The sequence below is a fragment of the Anoplolepis gracilipes genome, chromosome 10, assembly GCF_047496725.1.
Source record: "Anoplolepis gracilipes chromosome 10, ASM4749672v1, whole genome shotgun sequence".
NCBI classification, from domain to species: domain Eukaryota; kingdom Metazoa; phylum Arthropoda; class Insecta; order Hymenoptera; family Formicidae; genus Anoplolepis; species Anoplolepis gracilipes.
The window spans coordinates 5,950,015-5,967,401 of record NC_132979.1 but is presented as its reverse complement, the minus strand read 5'-3'; the positions used below and the strand labels follow the sequence as shown (position 1 = coordinate 5,967,401).

The 17,387-nt window shown below is 37.6% G+C and overlaps 2 protein-coding genes across 3 annotated transcripts in view; both read right to left on the bottom strand.

Moving 5' to 3' along the window:
- Jing (AE binding protein 2 jing) overlaps nucleotides 1-7,911 on the bottom strand; it is a 91,074-nt gene extending 83,163 nt beyond the window's left edge. The window contains exon 1 of the mRNA XM_072901193.1: nucleotides 6,355-7,911. Coding sequence (XP_072757294.1) covers nucleotides 6,355-7,655 — 1,301 coding nt within the window. The 5' untranslated portion in view covers nucleotides 7,656-7,911. The remainder of the gene's footprint in view (nucleotides 1-6,354) is intronic.
- A 671-nt stretch (nucleotides 7,912-8,582) lies between these two features.
- Nucleotides 8,583-14,254, bottom strand: LOC140670537 (bestrophin-4). Of its 2 annotated transcripts, XM_072901196.1 has the most exons (9): nucleotides 14,119-14,254; nucleotides 12,473-12,793; nucleotides 11,870-12,203; nucleotides 11,538-11,759; nucleotides 11,046-11,341; nucleotides 10,914-10,946; nucleotides 10,534-10,760; nucleotides 10,173-10,452; nucleotides 8,583-9,893 (listed from the first exon to the last, which is right to left on the bottom strand). In XM_072901196.1, exons 1-9 carry the CDS (start codon nucleotides 14,187-14,189, stop codon nucleotides 9,593-9,595), a joined length of 2,085 nt encoding a protein of 694 aa, XP_072757297.1. In that variant the 5' UTR covers nucleotides 14,190-14,254; the 3' UTR covers nucleotides 8,583-9,592. The 2 variants fall into 2 exon arrangements, with proteins under 2 accessions (XP_072757297.1, XP_072757298.1); XM_072901197.1 differs by lacking the exon at nucleotides 10,914-10,946.
- Nucleotides 14,255-17,387: the final 3,133 nt, after the last annotated feature.

Below are 17,387 nucleotides of genomic sequence, written 5' to 3'. Positions count from 1 at the left end.
TCATCGCCGTCAAATTTCTTCCAAGGTAAAAAACAAAATATGAGAAAATATGCATCCTCGATAAAGCGAAAAATATGACAAATATTTTACTTTACTGCCAAATTTGCATAAAAATATACCTGATATAGTCAATCTTATTATAACTGATAAGAGATCTGATGACTGTGCGCGAGGTGTCATTTTTTCACTCTCCGACTCTACATCGAAGTCTCTGACTGTTACCAAACGCTGGAATTTTTGCCCGGCTTTAGTCGCACTTTACGACGTCTCGTGTGGGCGAATAAAAATAGGCGAGTCTCGAACGCAGTGCATAAAATGACGGAGCTTAAAGGGAGAGAAAGAGGAGGAAGGAGGAGGAGGAGAAGGCGGACACGCCGAGCGGAGGCGGCGTTGAAGTTTCTCGCTAGCGAACGTTGCCTGCGGTCTTCGCGAAAGGATGTCGTAATCGTCGATTAGAAAGCTTAAGAACATTAGTTCCATTTTCTCGGCCGCCGCATCGTTAAGTCATAATACGCGAAAGACGCCGATTACGGTACTGTACATAAGCGGGAAATTAGGTTGACAGACTTTCCGTCGTAATGCGAGATATGCGGTTGACCCGTGAACCGAGACGCCACGTGAGAAAGCCACGTCTACGAAAATTGACGCGAATACATTATCATCTCAGGCGCGCGAAGCGAAAAAAAAATAATATTATCTCGAAATTTTGTAACGTGAAAAATCATGTCGAGATATTATTTATTCGAGTATCGTTGACACCTGCAGAGAGAAGGTAGATGTAGAAATAGAATTATAAAAATAAAGCACAAAATATAACGATTAATTAACATGTTTTTGTGGATCAATTCGTAAATTATTATGGATCACCGGGCACGTATTACTTCATGTTGATGACTCTATATCAATTATCCATCATGACGATGAGTAATGAAATTGCGAAACTAAGGTTTCATGCAACATCATGGTTTACGTGTGCAATGCATTCGCCGTGTTACGAAAAAAGGGAGGCCAAATCGCATCGCGAAGCGGACCGTAAAAGTGACACGCGTTCGCGAAGTGAAAAAAGTATAAATCAGCGACTGGTCGCGTATACTCGCGGAGCTGAAACACGACATAAAACGCGTTTATACAGTCGTGTTGCCGTCGAAAGTTCGCGGCACGTGCTGGTTAAGCAGATGGCAGTAAAATGATTATGCGAATTATGGCTACGCAACGTCGTCGACGACGCCGTCCGCTTTTCAATTTTGGTTTCTACACATTTGTGGCATAGTAATTAAAGGCGCTTATTACCGTCGATGTGTTTATAAGTTCCGACAGATTCACGGGGCGATAGGTCAGTTTATTTCAAACTACTGGCGCATAAATACACGAGAATTGAAAATAACTACAAGCCTTAAATAGTGTGAATGCGAAAAACAAAAATCAGGAAAATTGAACTAAAACCATGCAAAAGAAAAATCGATTTGACATTGTCAGATGTATACGGTGATTAACATATTATTATGCCATTATTAATTACTGATTTGTTGTCCTGTATAAATCAGAGTTAGCCAGATTTTACATTTTTTAAATAAAATTCAATTTTTTACAATTAATAAAAACCAGTATCTATTTTCAAAAAAAAGAAACTGGCAAAAACTAATTTTTTTAATATTAAAATAAATAGAAAACCTTTTTATAGGTATTTAACTGATTGTGAGTGTTTTCTAATTTAAGATTTATCCAAAATAAAGTCCTAAATAGATTAGAAATCGATACAGCAAATAAATTAGTTTTTTATTAAAAGATGAAAAGTAAATATAAACTAGATCTCTATTAGATCTATATTAGTAAACATTTTTAATTCTGTTACTATTGCACTGTTCTTATTAAACTAAAAATTAATTTCATATTTAGTAACACATTTATATTTTCAACGTTGTTTTAAAAATTTTACATTTTGTTCATTTGAGTTAAAAATGATTTTATCATCATTTTAATATTGACTTCGTATTGATTTTTTTCAAATATAAATATAGTGAGTAGTATAATTTATTAATTAAAGCAAAAATCTTATTTCACATAAAATTATATTTTAGTATTATATATTAGTTTTACTTTTACAGTTTTTGCCAGTTTATTCCATTGAATAAAGTTCATGATGGTAAAAACCGAAATTTACCAAGATTTTTTCCACTCACTAGACTTTTCTTATCAATTCTGATATAAATAGCACGATCGATTCACACATATTATTAATTATTACTTCACTTAAAAATGGAAATAAAAAATTCTCACAAATGTTTCAAAGGCATACAAGCTCTCTTTCTCGATTACCTAATATGTAATTTTCTTCCTACAAAGAGCTATTTCCATAAAGGATGCAGTTTCGAAATCATATAGCTAAATTACCTATTTTATCCTTTTATTTTGTTCTTTCAATTGGATTAACGTATCTGTATAATCTTTCTTTTATTTTATTTTTCATGTGTCTGATTATTTTCGGTCAATGCTTTTTGCTGACTAAGCTTTTTAATTATTTCAGTTCGAATAAAATGGACTCGTTTAACAATTTTAATTACTGATAATTTTGAACAAAAATAGCAGTTTCTTTAAACCAAACGATCAAATTATAATTTATCTATTTATGATTTAAAAAAGTATATTAAATAATAATAATAATCAGTGATTTTCGAGAAAAAGATATATAAAGACCAAAAAAGATAATTTTATAGGAAAGAAAAAGCTTTAAAGATTTTCTGTCATTCTTTACACAAAATGTTTTTGAACTTAGGTACGTCATCAAAAATTATTTTATGTATAATTTAAAATATACAACAACTTATCTACTTAAAAAAAGAAACAAGAACAATTTTGATATTTCAAATACATTCGTCATCTTAAGATAGTTTCGCAAATATTTCTTTCCGTTGATTACTATGTTATATCTAGATGAAAAACAAGATTAACTGGTGGATTAAAAAAATATTTGGATACAAAAGTATTTGTAAAGCCTCGTGCTCTTAAAGATTAGAACTTGAAGGATACCTCGCGACTCGAGAGATTTGAGGTGAAACTGCCTGTGCAGGGAGAGACTGCAATCGGTATCTTGTCGCTCGTCGGACGAGGGTACACGTGAAGTCGAGAACGACGGCGTAATCGACGGTGCGTAAACCCGGCAGAGGAACCGACCAACCGACCGACCCGACCGACCGCACGAGAGAACGCAGGGACGTGGACTCTTCTAAAAATAATACTCGCTCGAAAGCGAGAGAACGTGAACATTGCTCCGTCGCCGACCAAACATTGCCGAGTAAACGAACGAGCGAACGAGCGAACGAACGGCGGAACTCTGCCATGACCCTTTCGAACTTGCGGATAGATTCAGGGACGAATTTATTATGCGAATTACTTCCCCCGGGTCAAAGCATTGTGACAGTATGCTTCTTTTAACTGCACTTTGTTACGCTCGCTGCATACAAAATCAAGCCAATGTATATATATTCGAATATTTATTGGGAAAAGATAAATATTGATAGGATTGTGTATGCGTGAAAAAATGCGTACTCTTGAAAGTGGAGATTTTTACGTGCGTTGAATTTTCTTTTTCAAAGTGTATATATTTAAAGGTAAATAGTATATTTTTCACGGAACGTTTTGAAAATCGAAAATAAAAGAAAAAGTATAATGAAGAGGTATATGAGAAGAATAAAAGTGATAGAAAAGTAGAGATAGAAAGGGGAGAGAAATCTGTTTAATATAAAGGAAAAAACGTGAGTAAATACATGTTTTTTTGCATGCCATAGGAATGCAAAACACGGGCAACATTTAACTTGACCGCTATTTTAAATGCAAATACTATGTTAACTGTTTATCTGAATGAGTTCGGTTATCAGTATACATCCTTGTACATACATAAAATAAGATGAAAACGTATGACTGTGAGATAACTCACTGACAATGAGATAAATCGCAAGAGGAAAAAGTATTTTATTCCTTCCCGATATATTTCTCTCTCGTAATACATCACACTCATCTTAAATTGTAAACACGCAATACATAAACTAATCGCACACTGATAAATAATTAAAATTAAAAATCTTTAGTAATTACATTGATAAAATAAATAACATTTATCTCTCAACTCTCGTCGAAATTTTTCACAATCAGTTGACCTATAGAGGCACTTATCTCTCTAAAGAAATTTAAAAGATGTTTCAATTTCTTTCTTATTCTAATATAGTCCAACATTGTAGAAAATATTGACGAGACATATAATAGGTAATAGAAGATGATAAGAAAGAGAATAAAATTAAATCTGCGAATACAATAATCTACGTCATAGCAATTGTACACTCAAAAGAATGATCTTGTAACTTTAACAAAAATTTTCTACGTGTAAAAAATTAACAGAATTTATTAAGTGTAAAGAATTAACATTTACAGAATTACGAAAGATCACGTGAAAATCACGTCACCTTTCATCACCTTTCATATAGGAGCGTCGACGTGAGAATTAGGCGGAAGCTCGTCGCACCGGAAAACCTTACCGAACCGTCCGTCAGCGAGCACAATAATGCGGTTATTCGGGGGAGGGGGGAGGGGGAGGGGGAGGGGAGACTTTCTATGTAGACATACAACGGTCGAGAGTTTAGTGTACCACGGCGAAGCACCGTTAGGACACTAAACTTTTATTGCGACCCGTTTTCCCTCGCGCTCACGTAGAGGATATCGCCGTCGCTTTAGGAACCTCGCGAGACCAACAACAACGCGCGTCATTAATCGACAAAAAGTCTCGAGAAAAAGAGACGCCGATAAAATTATGCGAGATCTTTGAACGCGGAAAAGGAAATGCTCATTCTTTGTGGAGCGATGTGACTTCGAGGAAACGTTCCGCATGTTTGTTCGCCCTTCTTTGAAGTCATTTTAGGAATCATGGTATGAAGCGTCTTTTTTTTTTTTTTTTTTTTTTTTTTTATAAACGTACGATTATGAACGATGTAGTACAAGATAAGAATGCACTCGAGAATATAATGAATGTATTAAGTTTATAAATGATTTAATTTAATTATATTCTAAATAATAATAAATATAATAAATTTGTAAATTTATGATTACGAAAACTCAATCATTCCATAACTATCGGAAATGAAGAGAAGAAATGTCTGATGTAAGATGAGCGTCCTACTCGTCATTCATTACTTTCGCTCTAGAAAATACGGTGTTTAATTTCATGCATATTTGTGTTTCGGGATACGCACACCCGTTGGATATTACCTCAGTACGATAGATAATGTTTAGTAGTTTTGAGACGTAGGGGACGCTCCTATATTAAATTACATCACAACGAATGCAAAGAGCCTTCGACGATTATCGTGCGCGCGACATATTACAAAAGTCCGTGTGTTGTTTGTAAATAGCGATTCGCGATTCGCGTTAATCGCCGAGACTTTAGCGTCCGTATACCGTCTTGCAAAAGCGCACTACTGTTTATAGTTAGCGACGCGTTAATCAGCGGGCGGCTGAAAACAGTGGGCGACGCGCTCGATATAAGCGCGCGATGCACCAAAATAATCAGTCGTTCGGCCGATGGAAGGGTCGAAGGAGAGAGGAGACGGCAGTAGGGAGAGAAAGAGACGGTAGATAGAGCAGGCATCTACGAACCTATAAACACACACGACGGCGCGCACAGAGAGGTCGAAGGAAAGAGAGGAGAGAGGGAGAGAGACGAAGAGAGAAAGATCGAGCACGGACGGACGGACGGACGGACGGATGGATGGATGGCCAACAGCAGCAGACACGGTCGTCGGTCGCGTAACCGCGGTACAACGACCCCCGCGTGAGTTCTCCTCTCCATTCTCTCGTCCAAGCATCGTCGCGCTAATTACGACGCTCTCCTTCGGCGAGCGGGAAGCTGTCACGGAGCGATCGGGAAACGAATAGAGCGAAACCGATTTCGAAAGCGAGTGCGACGACAATGGTGTTAGCGAGGGAGAGTAATGCGAGAAGACGCTCGCCTTCGCGCGATACTTGATACGAGAAACAAAGTGATTCGTACGCGTCGTTATTTGTTGTTGTAGCAGAGCGGGTGAGATATTAAATTTCACCAGGTACATTATCGTCGCGATTGTTAAAGCAGAAATCGTTTGAGATATGGGGAGATACGACGTGCCGCGCGTCTCTAATTCCGGAAAATACGCGATAAATAAATTATTCATTCGCGCATAATCGGTATTCGAGATCGCGCAGATTCGTACGTTCCCGATTCGCGAGAATCTATTATATTAGACCTATCGCGCGCGCACTCTCTCTCTCTCTTTCTCTTTCTCTCCTCCCGCGTCTGCCTCTCTTCTTTCTATCGTCTCGCTCACTCACCTGTCAGAGCTCTCGGAACTGTCGTATCGATCCGCGCACCGCTTCTTGCCGCAGGGTCCGACGAGGGTGTCCTCGGCCATCCTAACTTGTCCCTTGAACGGGCTGCCCTGGTGCCTGGCGACCGCGCCGTCATCCGTCTTCGTAACCGCGGCAGCGTCCTCGTCGACTATCCGCGTCTCTTCCACCGCCATCGGTTTCGTCGCTTCTCTCGTCGTCGTCGCGACTACGGCGACGTTCGTTCTCCTCCTACCGCCGTCGCGATCCTCGCGGTCATTCACTTTCGGCGCACCGTCCACGCTCGAGCGTCGCGGCGACGACGACGAGTCGTCGACCGCCGCACCATCGGTGTCCTCGACACCGACGCCGATGCGCGTCGTCGCGTTGTTATTATTATTATTATTATTATTACCACCGGTCATGATTACCGCGACACCACCAGCACCACTTTTACTACCACTAATACTATTATTACTGCCACCACTATCACCGTCGCAGTCACTATCAACGCCGCCGCTACCGTCGTAATAATCGTCGTCGTCGTCCTCGTCCTCGTCCTCGTCCTCGTCCTCGTCCTCGTCCTCGTCGTCGTCGTCCTCGTCCTCGGACACGACGCTACGGACTATCTCGATTCTAACATCGTCGTGGTGGTACAGACCGACACTGACACTACCACCGTCGTCGCCGCCGCCGTCGCTACCACTGCCGTCGACGCCGACGCCGACGCCGACGCCGACGCCACCGCCGACGCCACCGCCACCGCCACCGCCACCGCCGCCGCCGCCGCTCTCCTCCTCGTCGTCACTCACGGCTGTCCCAGTCGCGTCGACGCACGACGACGAATCACCACCACTGCCACCACTGCCACCACTGCCGTGGTTGTTACTAATGCGATCGCTGTCGTTGTCGCGGTGATTGGTAAGGTGATGGCGATGAGGATTAAAGTGGTGTTGATGATGATAATGATGAGATGTTGGCGATGGATGATGATAAGAATGACGAGGTGAATGATGCTGATGATGACGGTGATGGACACGACATTCGTGATGCGAACGATCATGATCGTCGATCGAAGACGCGTCCTCGTGCCCGCGCTTCGCGGACGAAGCGTCCTGACCCGACGACAGACACGGACCCGGAGCCGGACCCGGAGTTACGATCGGCGTGGTGGCGTCCGCGCGTTTGTGCCGCTCCCTCGTCACGCGAGAATCACCGTCCCCCAGTTCGCTTGCCGTCGCCGTCGCCGTCGCCGTCGCCGTCGCCGCGGTCGCGTCCTCCGCCGCGAACGGACCGACGTCTGCCATCTTGTAAACGAACGCGCACTACTACTGTACTATGGATCGTGTCGTGTCCGGCAGTGGCCGTTATGGCACACACGGGCCGCGCCACCGCTAAAAGCCAATGTCGCGCTGCTCCACGCTGCTCCACGGTCCGGCAGCGCACACGGCTCTCGGCTTGGCTCGGCTCGGCTCGCGAACGCGAGCCCCTTCTATTCCCACTCCACGTTGACGCGCGAAACGGCACCGCCACCTCTCGCCGACGGTCTGGCACTGCTACGCACTAGGCACTCAGGCCGGCCACCACTCGGCGCTCGGCGCCCCTCTTACGCCGGAGACGGCCGAGCGCGCTCGGAGATAGTCGAGCGAGCCGAAGACGGTCGAGCCTCCGAAGGCGACCGAACGCGCTCGAAAATGGCCGAGCGCGCACCGCGCACCGCGCACGCTTTCGCGACGAGCGACGAGCGACGAATAGATACATGGATTTCAGATCCGTTTTGTATCGCCGCGAGGTCACAAGGTCACAGTACGCTACGTAATTACGTACGCATATTTGTCGCGAGTGTCGTCGACCTTATCCCGTCCTATTCCCTCTGTCACGATTATGGAATTACACGATACATGAGACTACGGCTGCAAGCAGCTTAAAAGGAGATTAAAGCATGCAGGTCTGGCAACATTTGAACGGTAAATACAACAGATATATTTGCCGCGAAATTCGAATTTTTTTCTTACCACTGAAAGAAGTATTTCAAATAATTCATTCTTATATTTGGATTATTTCTAATATTTATTAAAATATGTCGGAATTTGGCCTTTATATTAAATGACTACTGCGATTTCTGTTTTGTCCATTCAAGGAGCGACAAGAGCAATTTTTTTGCATTTTAATATAATATATGACATAATATAAAAAATTTTATGTTGTATATTGTAATATATAAGAAATCAATATTTATCTTATCGAAAACACTTTATTTTAATAATACTGCAAAACAAATGGCTTATTTACGAGCGCTATAACAAATTGTGCATATCGTGGAATGTTGAATCGAAAATGATAACAGTTAAATTGTTTGTGCATACATCCATACAATTATGGATATATTTACGTGTAATAATGAAATGAAACGTGATTTAATTAAAATCACGCAAAATAAAAAAAATTGAATACAAAGTTTAAACATAGAATTAAGTTAAGTCTAGTTATAGACAGATCTTAATTAGACAATTTGTATTAAACTTTTTTTTTACATAAATTTGGAATTACTCCTCTTTGTAAATTTTTACAGGCAATGCTTTTTTAATTTTATAATTTCTTTAAAAGAAGTTTAATCCATTAAGAATTTATACATTTTCATTAATAGCACCTTAACAATTTTTCTTATATCTCTCATTCATTTGAGAAATATGGAAGTATTCTATGTGTATATCTACCTATCTAACAAGTAATATACCTGTTTAATCAAAGTCAAAATTAATTATATGTTTTACTATATACATTTTTATACTAAAACATAAGAGATTTTTCGTTTGTCATTTGTAAAGACTATGAAATTTTCTGTGCTAATTTTAATTTTGTTGGAAAACTTGTCAGAAAAGCTTTTACGCGATAGCTTCGATTGCATTATATATATATATATATCCATTTAAAACATTTTTATCAATTTTATGAACTTTACAATTCATTAACAGTTTAAACTACTCTTACGAGAATATCAATTAATTTACATGTATATAAATAATTTTTATCACCAGCACTTCATTTTGAATGATGACGACATAAATATAGATTTTTTTCATGAAATATTATTTCAATATGTAAGTACATCGAAAATATGTAAAAAAATCTATCACTTATGTGTAGTGATATTATCGAACTACTCTGTTTAATTTCTTGTTTGAATATTTAGGCTCATTTAGGCCAGTCATGTAAAACTTGAATGCAAAAATGACATATTTTTCTAAAACTGTTCATCACTCATGCTGCGTCGCGACGCGTCCGCTAATTCCACCAGCAAAAGAGTCTCCGTATCAGGACTTTTCGATTGACTAAACGTACCGCTGACATTTCGAGCAAGCATACGATTACGTCTTTCTTTCTTTCTTTCCAGTTTCAATTTCGTGAATTCGTTCCCGGAATTATCGCTGGAACACGAAGAGCTTGCGCTACTGGGTACATCGTCATTTATTCCGCTCGTCCCGGGGTAACTCGCTGGTTCGAAGGTGATGCTCGATCGCGCCGATTGCGTGGATTCTTGTGTTCTGAAATTTTATAAGAATATTATAAAATCCTCCGAAAAATTATATATAATTGAAAAACGCAGTTTATGTGAACAAAATTTACTTTCAAGCTCAAGTATATGATATATATTCATGTTTTTATGCAAATTTAATTTTATAAAAAATCATATATATATTTTGATTAAATATATATTTCTAGTAAATTTTCATGGATCTATATTTGTCAGATATAAAAATTATTGAAAAATTGTCGAGTGTCATTTGTTGTATCGGTGTTTCATAGATTTGTTATTAAATTACCTTAAAGTACTCGGTTTTTCGCGCGTCAATTTTCCCGATTCCGTGCTATCGGTTGTAGTTAGGATTCCTCCTCGTGCAGGCGCGCTCCTGGAGAATACTTCGCGGCTACGAAATTGTGTTGCTCCAGGTACGTCGACGGGATCGCTCGGCGGTGGCGGGCCTTGTGCGAATATACTTTGTACATGAGGCCTATTGTTATCGTTCGATTGCCGCAGCGATGTGAACGTCAACTGCTCGTCTACCTCCTCGATGACGCCTATTCTCATGGAACCACTCGCACCTACGACCATTCCCATTGTACTTGATCTTGCAATTTCGAATCATCATTTTATCGTAACTTGACATTAAATAAGAGACATACCAGGTGGTCGAATTTGTAATGATGTTGTTGAACTTGAGTTCGTAATCTTTCCCGGAGCTTTAGCACTATTTGTGGTGACCAAGCCACCGTCCGGTCTGTCTTCCTTGCTAAAGAATCTCTTAAGTACGCTGGTAACGCTGTTTATTCTCGTGAGCGAGCCACCTAAGTTGCTAGGAGTTGAACCGCCGCTAAGATTGCGTTCTCGATTGCTCACTCTACTGGCGCTTCTAATAGGAAATTAGCAAATCTTAGAATCATAAATATTTAATTGTATTTGCTTTTGTATTCATATTTACCGTATTTTTTTTTAATCTAATTTTATTAATGAAAAAATTAATTTTATTAAATTTTATTAATGTAATGATTGCATTAAAAGTTACCTTACTAATCTCTCAGTGCTTTCTGTACCATTTCTAATTTCGCATTAAAAATAACGATAAAATGTCAGTAAACATATTTCTTTTTCAAACTTGAGTAAATATTATCAAAGGAACTGAACAATTTATGTTTACCGGGAAATTTTTCCGCCCGCGGTAAAATGTATTCCCGACGCGGCGTCGTCAACACTTTCGGAAAGAAATTTTTGATCATCCGGTGCCAAATCCTCGATTTTAACCGACGATGGTTGCAGTTCTTGTTGCGCAGCGGACAATTGTATGCCGGCTGTTGAATGTTCAGGATGTTCCTCGCGGAAAGGCTGCGCCGCAGCAGTATACGGAAGCTCCGTGGGGAATATTTCGTCCCAATACTGATCGCGTATAAGTTCCGGATGGTCGTGATGCATCTCGTCGACGATCAAATAGCTTACCTTAAAAGCAAATGAATAATAACGTCGTCAAATATCAATATTTCGTTATAAAAATAATTTTTTCTCAAGCACACACATGTAATACGTTTAATTATATAAGTAATAAGTGAAACGCACACAAATATTAGATAATTGTAAATTTAGATAAATTATTATCGATAAATTTAAAAAAAGAACGGGAGAAAGCAGCTCTTACTTGCAAATTGCGGTCGATTAACCAATTCACTTCGAAATCGTCGTCGTCCTCGCCGAACGGATTGATCAGCGTCTCGGCTACTTTTAACCAGCCCATATAGAAAAAGAACTGCAACGTTGTGAATACCGGGAAGTACAGATCGATGATCGAGTGTGGCTTTTGAATCCATTGACGACCCATTACGCTGGTCAAGAAATAGGTATATACAGCTAGTGTAACGACCTGACCAAAATTGTAAGACATTAAGCAAACTTCTTAAATAATACATATTTATTGAATGACGTATAATGTACGCGAATCGCTACTTTTTATTAATTTAAACTTATACTTACCTGAGTGTAAACTAACGGGACACTAATTGTGTCATAGTGTAAAATAGTCCCGCACTTTCCACGGAATTTGTTGAGCTCATCAATGAGAGTCTTGACCGCGAAATCATCGCGTATTCGACCTTCCTTCCGAGCGCGGGTCACGATACTCGTGGCCCAAACTATCGGCAGCCAATGCTTACTCGGCTTCGGAAATTTCGCATTAAGACTCTGGAATATCGTTAATTCGTTGTCCAATAGCAGGCCGCTCTCCACGAAATGCTCCAGGGTGGGAAATCTTTTCTTTACTCGTGGGGCGACATTTGTTAAGACCACAGTCAGGCAGACGCACACGTATCTGGAATAATAGAATTTATTTCTCAATAAAATTTGTACGAAATTGTTTTATAATTATTTTCCATTTAAGAAAAAATACACTCCTTTTAATTATTTATATATAATACTTTTGATTTATAATAAATTAATTGTATAATATTTTGAAAGAAAAATTATATAAGAATGATCGTGTTCGTTTAGAAGAAGAGGAAGAAAATATATGCGCGACTTTCCTTTTCTTTGACATTGTTTATTCCAACTTTATACCATAATAACTTTACATTACCTTACCTAAGGATCGTACGACGCATTAAACGACCGCGTTCGTCATTTCCGTGTATAGTGGCTGATACAAAGACCGCAATGGAATCGGGCCATGGTATCGCTAAGTATTGATTCCACCATCTAGTCATCACGATAGTGACATAAAAACCCAGGATAAATGAAACCGGTATTAGGTCGCTAAACTCATTGCAGTATGCCACTACAGATTCGAATATCTTCTTCTGTGCGTCGTTTAATAACAATCGGTAGACACCAGACAGTGAATAGTAGACGAAGAGAAAAACCGATAGATCGAGCCAGACAAGCTTGTAAATACTCGCTCTCCACCTGAAACAAATCGTATAGCTCGTAAATGAAAAGCGAACATCTGTCACGGGGTATGATCTCTGATGCCATCGTGTCTCGCACTTGGCGAGTAGACAAAAGTTCTAATAAAGATTTAGTGTGCTTTTAGATTTGTAACAAAACAGTTACAACATTTCAATTTAAAACCGTTGCACATAATATATGCAACTAACATTATCGTTATATGTAACTGTTATCGAGCCGAAAGTCAATAATTCAGTTTACGACTAGAGACCGTATCTTACTTTCTTTCTACGAACAGCAACGTCACGTTTAAAATAGTATATCAACTTTGAATGACGATGAGTGTCGTATTTTTATGTAAATACACGTTGAAAATATGTCGTCATCCGTTATTTGCGATTGGAAGTATTCCAATATAAATTTAAGGTGAATACTTCCAATTCCTATTCTCGAGAACGCAACTCGTTGGTAAATTTATTAAATTTGCAGATACATCAGTTTTATGTAAAATGATTAATGCAGACGGATGATTAAACGGAGAAAATATTTTTTTATATTTTTTGGAATTGCATTAATTTGCATTATTGCAATCTTACATGGAAAACAAAAATTAAAAAAAGCGGAAAATATAAGTGGAAAATAATATAAATATGAGAAATTGTGTATGCATTAAAATTGACAGATTTAGTATTATTATAATAGAATACTTTTTAATTTTTAATATCATGTGAAATATTTATTCAAACACAAACAATTTTTTGTTAAAAAATATATTTTTTAATAAAAAACAAAAATCAAAAGAAATCAATTAATCAGAAATAAAAAAATCAATTAAAAAAATGGTAAAACAATAATAACAATAATAACGTTCTAAATAATTATATGCACATGCTCGCAAAATTCAGTTTCCATAAATTAATAATTGTCTAAAATAAAAAATAAAAACTTTTTATCTTTACATTTGTTATTTGTTTAAACAAAAATTTTACACATAATTAAAAAAGGTATCCTGTTTTCCAATTCGTTAGATTTTTATAACTTTAATAATAATATATTGCATCAAGATATAAAAGTAGAAATGCAAAGAATTAAAATACAAACATTATGAAGAATTTAAAAAATGAATATATTATAAAATGTAACATGAAGAGATTAATTTCAGATATGTATATGATAATAAATAATAATTTTCCAATAATTTGAATAATAAAAAATTTATAAGAAAAATCTAAAAATTTGCATTCTTGATATAAACGATATGTTATTAAATTTATGTTAACAATTATAATTATTTTCATATATGAAATTTCAGGAATGCCAGAGAATCAAAATCATCATCTCACCTGAGCAGCAACTTGGGGAAACAACCGAGTCCTCGGCAAGTGGCTACTTCAGCAGTATAGCTGACCGTCATCTTTCATCTGCTGCGTCTCCTCACGTGATTTTCTTTCTCTCTCTCTCTCTCTCTCTTTGACTCAACTTCTCGTGCTATATTCGCGTTTTTGTCTACAAGCAACTCATGACATTTCCAAGAAGCATCGAGAGATATTGGCAAAGTGATAACCGAGTGCGATTATTCGCGTGGACGGCATCAACTCCTTTTTGGCATCCGCTTCCTCGATGTAACCGAGCCCGTGAACCACCATCGGTAAGAGATCATCAAGGTCATCGTTTACACACGATTGATCCGTCTCTGACGCGATTATGTAAGCTACATGTATTCAAGACAAGCTCGTTAGCTTTAATACACGCACTTTACGCGTTTCGCGTGAATCGACGCTGTCAATGGAACTATTGTTTGAATCTATTCTTCCTCACTTCTTTCACGTTAACAAAAGTATGTCGTCTTGTGATCGATCAACTTGGTTCAGTTCAATATGAATTCTTTGTCACACTAAAATTTGTCACGTGTTATTATCAATGTCTTTTATCATATGTTATCAAGTTTAACAAAGTCATAAATTTACGCACTATATATGAATTTACACAAGCGTTCGTAAGAATTTATTACCTTAGAGAGACAATCGAAAAGTTTTGAATTTTATCGGTTCTCGTCGTAATTTTCGTTGTCTCTTTGGAAGGAAACATTCATTATTCTAAAATTATATAATTTTTTTTCCATTAATGCAACATTGTCGAGGAATGATTTTCGTTTACTCTATAGATATCTTAATATCGTGAAATTTTATCGTTTTATTTTATCCATTTTCTAGTTAGCAATCTTCCTCTTTGTCAAGAATCATGCATTTTGAATATCTTTTCATTACAATTACAATGTTATTTTCACAGAAACATTTCGAATGTTTTCTCAGGAATAAACATTAGATTTGAAACGGTAAATCTAAAACAGGAACTTGATTTGTTTGAGACTCTTTGATAGTTCACGTAACATCAAACATCGTCTATATCAAGGACACTGTTATCGTGACATGTATCAAAAGATCTATTCGCAAGTGTTGAGTTGCTCATTTTCCCAATTATAGGATAGATACGCAATTGATAGCAATCAGGCACATATAGTCCGTTCCTTTAGTCTTCTTAACAAGGATTTCCAATCTGTAAAAAATTGATGAATTAAAAAAAGATGTATAAAATTACAATTAAACTGTAAAGTTAAATGTCTGATTTTTTTTCAGAACGGTTTAATCAATTGTAAATATTGAATTTTCTTTCCATTCGTTTTTACAGAAGAATATAATCTTTATTACAATCAATCCAAAATAAAAAATGAATAATAAATATGTTTTTAATTTATACTGGAAATAACGAGCAAAATTTAAAAAAAAAATAAATTTCCAAAAATGCATTATAAATTATTTGACATTTGATTACATTTTTGCAATTATTGCGCGACCGGAAAAGATCAATACGTAGTTGTGTAGAAGATTAATCAAGGAGAGGAAAAGGATGTGGTATCTCAACATTTTTAATTCAATCCTTTATATTTCGCTAAAGATCGCTAAAGATTCTAATTCTTGAATGAGAAGTCATTCGCGTAATTAATTTCATGTTTCGTTAATCTCTTTAATCTATAATCCCTGAAGCATATTTCACGTTCTTCACTGCGTGTATAGCGTTATCATGGAAGCTCGTTATCATAATTATTCGTTATGTTATGTCGACGCGTCGGATCGACGAGACCGTTAGTCTCAGTCGATTTTCGAAAGTACCGTGACGCGAATTTTCCAGTGACGTCATTACCGTAATATGTAATATAAAATACTGAAAATATGATCACACGCCTACGTAATGCCATCATCACGTGTCATCAAATATTTTTAGATATAGATTTAAAATGGAGCAATACACACTGACCGGACATTTAAAATGAGTCTAAAGAATATTTTTTTATTTTTTAAAAATTTGTTAATAAAGAATTCAATTATTTGACGTAACGTTATGTGTAACATCCAGATGTTAATTATAAGACTAATGGCAAAAAGGCCTTTGTATGGAAACTTCTCTAGATTAAATTCCAAGCTTTCTTGTCAACGTGATACGAGACTCCGCCCGCTCAACACGCGGTCACATGTTATCGAAGGTGCAAATGATAGAGTGAACAAGAAAAGTAAATTGCACGTGTTATAGCTTGTAGAGTACAATTATTTTCGAGGTAATTGCATATTGATTTCCATTCCACATGGCAATGAAGAGGCGATATCTTATCGTGAGCTGTTAAACGTCGAGTTAATCACATTGCTGGTTACTCTTTAAGTCATTTTTAATTCCACAATTTACAACAATACATTCGCTTCCGTGAAATAAAATATTAACTTGGAGAAATTGGAGCATGCGTCATATAGTGACACTGCTGCAGATCAGCTGTCGTGCAATTTTTGACCTTGGACTTCGCGTGTATTTATACCTTTGTAGATAGATGCAATCGTAAAAGTCATTATTTATTATTCGCGTTACACTGTTTAATTCACTTGAAATCACCACTGTTGCATATTTTTACGTCATTATAATAATCATATGTGATTATAAATTATATACCGAGTGTTTATTTCGGTGCATAAGGGAAGAATCATGGTAGAAAGTCGATAATTCCCGCACATCAACGGAAATTTCATTCACGGAACAAAGAAAGGCAAAGTAACGTTAGATAAACAGGTAGAATGTTTGGCGGCAATTTTTTCCGTATCCTTGGGTTTCCTTATGCACTTACCTCTTGGACTCGATCGATTCGCACTCGCGAAAATATCAGTTTACCGAACGAACACGTGTCGCGATCTCGGATTAATTTTTGAGAAAGAACTTTCACATTATATATCGTTAAATACGCGAGCGAATACCGCCTGGCGAGCTAGTACTGACTGAGTGACACCACACACACCACGCCGTAGCACGCCAACGGCAGCCTCTGCGCTCTCCACCTTCACCCTCTCCGATCCATCCCCTCCGACGTCCTGGCATTTCCGCATGAGTCAGTGGTGCTCAAAGTCGGATCCGCTCTTTAACTGATACCCACTTTAAACAAGTATGTTTTGGACGTTCCTATAACTAAATTCGTTCACCTTGCAAGAAATTTAATATTTAGAAAAATGGTAGATGTAAGAAACAGAATCCGTGTACACATATATATATATATATATATATATATATTTAAAAG